This window comes from Protopterus annectens, chromosome 1.part1 (assembly GCF_019279795.1).
Source record: "Protopterus annectens isolate FY-2018-M chromosome 1.part1, PAN1.0, whole genome shotgun sequence".
NCBI classification, from domain to species: Eukaryota; Metazoa; Chordata; order Ceratodontiformes; family Protopteridae; genus Protopterus; species Protopterus annectens.
The window spans coordinates 1,476,992,468-1,477,003,015 of record NC_056726.1 but is presented as its reverse complement, the minus strand read 5'-3'; the positions used below and the strand labels follow the sequence as shown (position 1 = coordinate 1,477,003,015).

At 40.9% G+C, this 10,548-nt stretch overlaps 1 protein-coding gene across 2 annotated transcripts in view; it reads left to right on the top strand.

Moving 5' to 3' along the window:
• The window catches only part of CCDC28B (coiled-coil domain containing 28B), a 191,391-nt gene extending 181,060 nt beyond the window's left edge, over window positions 1–10,331 (top strand). For both annotated transcript variants that reach the window (XM_044082596.1, XM_044082588.1), the window contains exon 6: window positions 7,317–10,331. In XM_044082596.1, the coding sequence (XP_043938531.1) occupies window positions 7,317–7,377 (61 nt within the window). In that variant the 3' untranslated portion in view covers window positions 7,378–10,331. The remainder of the gene's footprint in view (window positions 1–7,316) is intronic.
• Window positions 10,332–10,548: the final 217 nt, after the last annotated feature.

Below are 10,548 nucleotides of genomic sequence, written 5' to 3'. Positions count from 1 at the left end.
CCCTGTGCTGGTTAGCCACCAACTACCCACAAGAAACCATAGTACTTGGGGACGTTAATATTGACTGGTCTCTCTGCTCTAACCATTCAACCCCACAACCCATTAACCTATATGGTTTTTCCCAACATATCCTATCCCCTACCAGAATAGGCAATTCTCTCCAAAAAGAAAGTACCATAGACTGGATCCTTACCAATAGAGACTCAAACAACTATACTACAGGCACCCTTCCCAGTGACCTCAGTGACCACCTTATAACTTATATTATTAAACATAAATGCCCTTCTCCCAACCCTTCCGTATATAGACTAATCAGAAACAAAAAGAAATTTATCCCACAACAATTTCTTGCAGAACTAAAATCCTGTAACTGGACCATATTAAAAACCCTACCCCTCCAGGATAGTGTGTCCTACTTTAACAACACATTCCTTAAGATACTTGACTCACATGCCCCACTTAGACAAATTAGATCCAAAGCACGTATAGCTCCTTGGCTTACTAGAGAAACAAAAAACAAAATTAAACTCCGTGACCAAGCCTGGGATAAATGGAGAGCCACAAAACCCCCCCTAGATCGTACTAAGTTTCAACAACTAAGAAACACTACTAAAACAGCCATTACCCAAGACAAAAAACAATACTTCTGCCACCTCCAGCAGAAACACCAGAACAACCCAAAGAAATTCTGGGCATGTTTTAACAACCTCCAACACCCAGGTAAAACTACTACCCCAACCCCCGAGAAACTCATTGAGAAAGGGCAGGAAGAAATAGCCAATTCCTTTAACTCTTTCTTCACCGAGACAATCCAAACCCTTGCCAGTCAACTAACCTCCTCTCCCCCATCTGCCACACAATCCCATGATGATGCCCCTGCCCCGTTCACTTTTAAGCCAGTCTCCTCATCCCACATACGTTCTCTCTTAAAAAAGCTCAAACCAACCACCCTAGCAGCTGATCACCTCCCAGCAGAATTCTTACAAATTGCGTCTGATGCTATTGCATACCCTATATCAATCATTATCAATCGAACCATTACTGAAGCTAATATCCCCACTATTTGGAAGATTTCTTACATCATTCCGCTTCACAAAGGAGGTCCCTCCACGGAAATATCAAACTATCGACCAATAGCTATACTGTCCCCAATAGCGAAAATTATGGAAAGATGCATCCACAAACAACTTCTTCACTACCTAACCTGCAATCATCTCTTGTCCAACACCCAGCATGGCTTTCGCCCCCACCACAGTACAACCACTGCCCTCCTTTCCTTTGTCGACTCCATTAATAACAATCGCAATAGCAAACTAATATCCTCTGCCCTCTTTCTTGACCTGTCAAAAGCATTCGATATGGTCAATCACCAGCTCCTTCTTTCCACCCTAGCAACCCTACATCTGGATACCCCAGCATTAACCTGGTTCAAGGCTTACCTCACTGGTAGGCAACAGGCTGTCCTGTGGCAAAACAGACCATCAGGCCTGCTTCCCAACACCATAGGTGTTCCTCAGGGCTCAATATTGGGTCCACTTCTGTTTTCCATTTTCATTAATGACCTTCACTCAGTCATCCCTCAATCCAACTGCATCCAATATGCTGACGACTCCATCTTAATCTGCTCAGATGTCTCCCTCCTTAATCTCCAAACCACCACTCAACTCTGTTTTTCTCTAGTAGAAAAATGGTTCACCGACCTGAAACTTCTACTCAACCCAACCAAAACCAAATTACTACTATTTTTTCCCAATGTCTTCTCAACCCCAGGAAAAGAACTCCCAAATAATAATAATACTACCTTCCATGTTAAATCCAATAATGGGACTATCATAACCCCTGTCACCAGTACTAAATTACTAGGAGTAACTATTGATCATAAGCTCAAATTTGACATACACATTACCCAAACCGTAAAATCTGTTAACAAAAAACTTGGATCCATGTACAGAATAAAAATTTTTTTAACTCCTACTGCCAAACTAACCATTGCCCACACACATCTCCTCTCCACCCTCCTCTATGCCTCCCCAGTCTTCTTTCCTCAATAAACGGGAACTTAACATGCTCTCTCTGGCCTGTAACCACATTGCTAGATTTATAACAGGTTCCCCATATCGCACCCACCATTGTCTTAACCTGAGGAAACTTGGCTGGTTGGAACTGCCCAACCTTCTCAAACTTAACCAACTCACTGAAGCTTGTAAAATAATTAATCAACCAGATAGAACCCCCTCACTGTGTAGCATACTGACCCCATACACTAACCTTAATAGTCTCCGATCATCCAATAGCACCCAGATCCTAACCATTAAAGCTAACAACTCCGGCGGTGACGCCCTCTTTGCCAACTCCATTGGCAAGCCATGGAACGCCCTACCAAACTACCTTAGAATTACAACCTCTCACAATCAGTTCAAAAACAACCTGAAAGAATATCTCAAGACACAATGGCTATGCCCATGCCCTGAACCTGACTAACCTTACACATCAAACCTTCATATCAAACCTTCATATCAAACCCATCTAGTCCCCTATCCCCTTAGTTCATGTTCCCATCTCCAGATCTTTAAAATTCTCTCTACCCTAAATATATACGGGTGACTCTTGAACTAGTATATACACTATTAGTATCTAAGATATCTCTGCTATGTATTACCTGCCGATTGATCTTTGTCTCATTGTACTTCTATGAAAAATTTTTTTTCTCAAATCCTGTAAATGCAACACGTACCCTTTTTTATACTTGTATTTTTTATAACCTATAGATTTTATAACTTGTTTTTTAACTTGTTTTTTTCAACTTGTGTTTTACCATTATCTTGGAGCTTTTCTCCTCGGGCCTCTACTGAAAAAGGATATGTATCCAGCTAGACTAGCCCGGTTAACAAATATAAAATAAATAAATAATTAAATAAATAAATAATAAATAAATAATTTAATAAAGATGTTTTTTGTTTAAGAAGCGCATGTCTGTAGTACTGTACGTGTCATTGGGATACTACCTGTCTGTAGGACTGTTGGAATCAGTTGAATAATGCCTGTCTAGCATTGTAAGAGTCAGCAGGATAATGTCTGTCTGTCATACTGTAGGTATCAGTGGGATATTCCTGCCTGTAGGACTTTTGGAGTCAGTTGGATAATGCCTGTCTGTAGTACTGGAGGTGTCAGTGGGATAATGCCTGTTGGTAGGACTGTTGGAGTAAATTCATAGCTTCATAGGTGGTAACTGGCCTTCCAAGATGGAAGGCTGTGTAAGCCGAGGCGCTAAGTGTTTCATTAAATTCGCTTTACATTTTGGATTGGTGGTCTTGTTGGTATTTTATTTCTCCTTTTGAAGCTGTTAACCTGCTCCAATATTTGCCCTTTTTAGCTCAATTTTCAGATTGTTTTGATTTCCTCCATTTCCTGCCATGACTGCTTCCTTTGCAGTCCATTTTATCCGCTGTGCCTTCGTCTTTTCATTCTGCTTCCCTAACCTTTGCTGAAGTTCTTGCTCAAAGTGCATCTGCAGTGCCACATTGTCTGCATACAGCAGGTTGGTTATCTGTCTCTTTCAACCTGTTTGCTAATGTAGTCTTTAACCAGTATCAACAGGAGCAGGCTCAGAGCTGAGCCAAAATGCACACCCACTCCTACTGGGAACCTCCCTGTGAGTCTGAACACTGTCCTTACTTGTCTCCTTTGGTCCTTGTTCATAACTTGCGCTAATTCTTCCAGTGTTTCCAGGTTATTGAACCATCATATGACTACCCAAATCAGCTTTCTAGGAGACTTACTATATGCTTTCCCTGAGTCTAGGAATGCCCGGTTGGACCCCCCCCCCCACACACACCTCCAACTTCTTCTGCACTATCTGTCACGCTACAAAGTTTGTGACACTTGAATGCAAACTGGTAATCTTACATCTTACTTCCTGCTGCTCTTTGTATTCCTTTACCCAACAGCCTTTGCAGGAATTTCATGCAGTGTGACAAGAATTTGATCTGTTTGTACTTGGCACACTTATGAGTGTCCGCTTTGTTCTTGTATATTGACTTTACACTGCTTATTCTTCACTCATGTAGGATATGCCTTTCTCCCCTACTGCAATGAGTACCCTTTGTAGCCATTTCTCTCCTAATGCACCCCAACATCTTGATCATATTTGTTGTGACTTCATGTGAGCCTGCTGGTTTCTGACTTCATTCTCCTTAGTGCCCCTTGTACTTCTAAGGTGGGTTATTCCTTCTCTTCTTCCTCTTTCGTTGATGGATGTGCATGGGGAAGTACAGCTACTGTGGGGTATTCTTCACTCAGAAGCTTCTTGGAGTACCCCTTCCACCTGCCTTTGATGATCCCTAGACTGATGAGCAGAATATTGCTGACATCCCTTCTAAATGACTTCTGAAAAATGTCTTCTTTGTCTTTCTTTTGTTGCCTTCAACCTGAAAGTTTATTTGTGGCATCTACCAAGTCACTTTCCAGAAGCTGGTAGAATGCCTACCAAGTCACTTTCCAGAAGCTGGTAGAATGCCTACCAAGTCACTTTCCAGAAGCTGGTAGAATGCCTACCAAGTCACTTTCCAGAAGCTGGTAGAATGCCTACCAAGTCACTTTCCAGAAGCTGGTAGAATGCCTGCCAAGTCACTTTCCAGAAGCTGGTAGAATGCCTACCAAGTCACTTTCCAGAAGCTGGTTTAATGCCTACCAAGTCACTTTCCAGAAGCTGGTAGAATATGCCTACCAAGTCACTTTCCAGAAGCTGGTAGAATATGCCTCTGATGCCTTGTTCTTTGCTATTGCAACTGCTCTCTTAGTCTCTTTGTTAACTAACTAATAGTCTTTCTTAGCCTGATGTGTGTTTTATGTCTCCCACTTCATCCTGCATGCTTTCTTTCTTTCTTTTGATAACTTCCTGGACTTCTGCATTACACCACAGGCTTTCTTTACGTACCTTGTTCCCATGCCTGGCACAGCTACATATCTGTTCCGTCATCTTCTCGCATGCCATTTTGAGACAGGGACATTCTCGTTTGGTTCCACCTATTTTTCTTTTCTCCTAAAGAAACTATAGACTCCTGAGTATTTCTTTAAACTTCTTTGCTTTCACTCCACTCAGCTTCCAGGTGTTCAGCCAAGTCCTTGTTGTCCTTAGAGCCTTCTCTGACCACCTGCTTACATTTGATCTTGTAACTGCCTGTTTTGATGAACCATGTGTTGTCCCCCATCAGGCCATTTACCAGACAAGTCTAGAATGACCTCTCCTTCTTTATTCTTGTTGCTTCACCATAGTGGATCCAGGCAGTTCACATATCTTATTTTATCTGTCCCGATTTGTCTGTTTAGGTCCCTCATTATCAACACCAATTCATTTTGTCCCATGTTATCTAGACAGTCCTGCCAAGTACATGGCAACATAATGGTTAAGGTCTTGGCTTTCAAGACACAGGGTCAAGGGTTCACTCCTAACTAACAGTCACTGTCTGTATAGAGTTTGCATCTTCTACCTGATGTCTCTGTAGGTTTTCTCCCAAATATATGCTGGGTGTTTCTGCCTTACAGAGGGAAGGTACTGGGCTCAAACTCACCTCTCATAGTTGAACTTCAAACGTATGCCAACAAAGTACACTCAGACGTGAACAGAGGTCAGGGCAGCAGCGGCACAGATTCTAGGTGTTGCTTATCAGGAGAAGAGTCGTGTAGACCAACCTTTAGGCATTGACTGTGGTGTGCAGTATAATTTAGATAGGATAATACAGAATACAGAACATAGACCGAAAACCACATCAGGGCTAGACACTTGACAATGTAAAAATTGGCTCCAGTTGATTTGGTTATGTCGACCAATGGTGCTAAAATAGAGCATGGGTATTTTTGGGAACTAAGTGGGTTGAGGACCACTTCTACTCCAATCTGTGCTAGGGATCCATGCTAACAGTAAAGTAACAGTGGGAAGGGTCTATGCACTATTATCGGCTATTATGTGCCAGCTATAAAGCCTGGCAGCCCTGGGTCTATAAGTAACTAGCCAGCCTGTGTCCAATTGCCAAACCTGGGATAAGTGAAATAGTCCTGTTGAGTAAAATCTGAGATAAGTAAAATTAAGTCTGTTAACACTGTACTTTAGTGTACCGAGCACATGAATTCCACTGTACCTGTATTACTATTACATGGTATAACATAATGAGGATAGAGCTGTGTACCGCCTGTAGTGCTGTTACGTGGTGTAATATAAGGATAGAGCTGTGTACTGCCTGTACTGCTATTACGTGGTATAAAATAATGAGGATAGAGGTATGTACTGCCTGTACTGTTGTTACGTGGTGTATATAATGAGGATAGAGCTATCCACTGCATGCCTGTAGTGCTTGGGGGAGGTGTTGTACAGTGTTCCCAAGATTAGAACATAGTTGTGTTGTGCCTACATTTTGCAGTACGTTAGAAACACTTTATACCATTTTCCAAAGCATTTGAGAGGCTCTGCATTATTATTTGTGTTATTTTGCCATCTAAGTAATTTACACAGGCACAAATACCATATTTTTATATATAGGGTGGCTGAGGTGGTGTTGTCACCTCACAGCTAGAGGTTCTCCAGTTTGATTCTTATCTGATGTGCCTTCTGTGCGGAGTCTGCATGTCATCCCTGAGGTTCCATGGGTTTTCTCTGGGTGCTCCGGTTTCCTCCCACATTCCAAAGACATGCGGTAGGTGGATTGGACACTCTCTAAATTGGCCATAGGTGACAGTGTGTGTGAGAGTGAGTGGTGCGAATGAACTACCATGGCAGGGTTAGCCACCCAGCATTGTAAACCTTGGCTTGAGATAATTGTCACTGCTGAAGTGACACCCTGACCCCATGTGCAAAATGGGGAAAAGAGGTTGAGGATAAATGGACTGGAGTATTGATCTATAAGTTATATGCTGAGAGCTGCGCAGTTTGATGTAGGATTCAATCTCTGGTCAGTGTGAAAGAGGGCATTTCCATCACGTTGAGTTTCTCAGTTAAGATATATATATATATATATATATATATATATATATATATATATATATATATATATACTATTAAGTAGCATGTATGTGTGGCAATATACATCGTGTTATTTACAAGTCAGACTGAAGCCATTTGTAGGAAGGAAACTATATAAAAATAATGTGGTAAAAGAAGTAAGATCCATACGAGGGGTGGTGGTGAGGGGACACTTTATTCAAGTGCAGGATTGGTATTTTTAAAAAAGTCCTGCCTCTGCATTACATTGTTTTCTTGCCTACATGTTTGAATATTACAGTGTAGTAACATTAATATTGTTATTTCCTTAATGGTTATTCAGACAAAAACTGCATTTAGCAGAAGGCCCGGAAACTCCTAGGTCTGCATCCGCAGAGGACTAAATGCTGAGAGATTAATGGATGAGAGCGCAAGATCACAACCGAAATAGGATAAATAATGTAACAACTAGAGGTTAATGCTCAAATAACCTGAACTGCAGAAAACACTAATTTATATTTTTTTAAAACCTGATTTACTGCAAATGAAGTGTAGCTGTTGCCTTGACATGCATTACATCTGACCAGAGTCAGTAGTATCTTATTTTTGTAGGCTGATTTGTAAGTGGGGAAAACACTATTGCCCCTCATCAGTTATCTGTGTCTGTGCACTTTAGAGACAAACAGAATGATCTGACATCCTAATAAGCGGAATGACTGCTGTTTGTTTCTGCAAGTCTGACTTTGAAGAAGAAATGTCTGAAATCTCTCAAACCCCTTAAAAGATACAAACACATGCCCATTTTCTTTACTCTGCTAGGAATTGAATAGGTGGACGTCTTCTCTCTCTCTCTCTCTCTCTCCTCCCCATCCTGTTTAATGAAAGAAGAGAAATGAGCCTCATTACTTCACATCAAGTTTGCCAAAGAAACTGAGGACAAGTCATCGGGTGTGGAATGGTAGGAACGGTCCTTGGAAATCGGATTGGCGTACTGCTGGACTGATTAGTTTGAGCTGGGTGGACATTATGAGCTGATATTCTTCATCTGGAAGGTGAAAAAGATATTTGCTGATCCTGACCTCACTTCTGATACTACAGAGAACTTTTGTTATTAAACAGAAATGTGAAGATATTTCCCTGCTAGGTTTAAGTCTGAATATTAAGCTTGCAGTCTATTGATCTAGAAGCTTGGGTGACATAACCTTGGGTCAGCATTTCTTAATGACCATAACATCATCTGGTGATTTTTAATGGTAGACAGAGGTGTGAATTATGCATCAGGGAGTCATAGCTTGTTTCTTAATAGGCAGCTGTTGTGTCACATACGAGTCCCTGTTTTCCTGCCATGTTTGTGCACTTTTGACAAATGCTAGACTAGGTGATAGGAGAACCAAAAGAAAATATCTGAGTATAGGTCACTTGTTCAAAAAAAAAAAAAAAAAAAAAGAGTCCTGGAATCTGAATAATTCTTCATTGAGCACAATTGCCCAAAGGGCTGGTTCACTTTTAACAGCCCTTCTACTTCCGAGGTCACCACAAAACCAAAATATTTTCCCTTCTTCAAATTGTGATATTTTTGGAGTCTGTTATTTAAAACACTGAGATGAAAATGGAACCATGTGTAGGGCATGGGGGTCTCAGCTTCCCTCCCAGGGCAAATACTTTGTGTTTTATTGTGTGTTTTATATAGAAACATATGACTTTTGCTTGATAAACTGTCCAGTAAGTCATGATGGATGACATCTCTGCTGCATTGCAAGACCTGCCGTACGAACTAGTGCTCTTCTAGATGTATCAGGTAGTTCTGTACCTGGACTTGCAGATAACCTGTTGGAATCTGTGCCCCAGACAAGTCACAATTTAGGGAATTCGAGTCCTTCAAAATGTCATTTAGGAGCAAAAGGTTCAAGTGATGAATCTTAAAAAACAAAAAATATATATATCATTGGCATATTTTTTAAATAAACTATATATTTTTCCATCCTTCCCTTTGACATAAAATGTCCTTTCCATACTTCCTGCTGTGAAACCATAGGTGGGTCTCTTTTTCCACCAGTGGCATAGCAAAATAAAAACTGTTTTCATTTTCACTACAGATATAACATAACTTAATTATATTGATAAAGAAACTTGTGGATACCCTTTCTTTTCATGTCTTCTGATAAAGGAATGTCCGAGTGCCCCTCATATCCAGGTTTTCTAACATATGTGAATGTACGGGAGTCCCTGCTCCATAATTTACCCTAAGAGAGGAGGAAATAGGCTCCGCTTCCCTCTTTTTCTGTCCTTTTGTATGTATGTACGTTGTGCAGTTAATGAGATGTGACCATATTTTACTCTGAATTCAGAGTTTTAACATCTTTGTGTTTATTCCTTCTGCTGGTCATCTGGCAACTTAGTAAGATGTAAATCCCAAATTGTATTCTCTAGTGCTTTTATTGCTTGGGAGGAGGAACCTGGTCCCCTCCCCTGAGACCTGTGCACCAGCCATGAGTAACAGCTGGCACTGGTAACATTTTCTGTTTTCAGTTATCATCTTTTTAGTTTCAGTTTAGTGGTCCTACTCATGACTTTGAACACATTTTTATAATTTATTTATTTATTAACCGTGTAAATGAAAATATCATTTATGAACACTTTTCATCAAAGACCCACGGCTCAAAACAATTGTAAATACAATGTGTATGTGAAGCAGATTAGTGTAACCAAGCAACCAGCATGCTTTTGGAGGAAAAGCAGAGTACAGATTTCAATAATGAAGAGAGACTAGGAGGACTAAACCCCAAGCCATGGAATTATATGGTAGAAACCTTAATCAGCTAAAAACTGTGGTGCTAAATCGTCTGCACTTACTCTTTATTTGAGGTCAGTATACTAACCTAAATAGAAGGGGTGCACTATAAAGATGATTATCCACTCCAGTGTACTAACGTAAGTAAAAAGGGTACACTGAGAAGCTGTGTTTTCATACAATTGATTATCTACTGCAGCTTGCCTCGGACTATAGCCTTCTTAAGATGACTACCCCCATGAGTGTTCAGATCAATTCCCACATCAAAATGAGATAAATGCAAGATGGCTATTGTCAGAACCATAAGCACGAACTACAGATAAAAACACAATGGTTGTACAGCACCTCTTCGTTCTTATCGATGTAGTGTCGAATTCACAGCTTTCACTTTATTAATATTACTGTCTATCTTGTGTCTACCACATTTTAACTCCTTTACTGCCCTGTCCTAGGAGCTTCATCCTTAAAGTCACTGTTTTCTGAAATGCGAAAAGTCATGATGTTCTTCGTGTTTCACTGTTGCAGTCATTACATTTGGATAATCCTGCTGGCAGGTTGCCCTCAGTCGGCCTGAATTCTAAAGTCTTGGGTCCTGCGTCAGTTGCTGTCACCCCTTCCCTGACGTCAGGTTGTCAGGGGTATAAAAGATGCAGCCAACACCATTTTCTTCAGTCTTTCTTGCCGCACGGTGCCCGAAGCAGAAGCAGTTCGCAAGTGCTGGTCGGCCAACTCCTGAGATTTTCGTGTTCGAGTTTCAGATCCGAAGTCTTTATTAAAAGCTAAG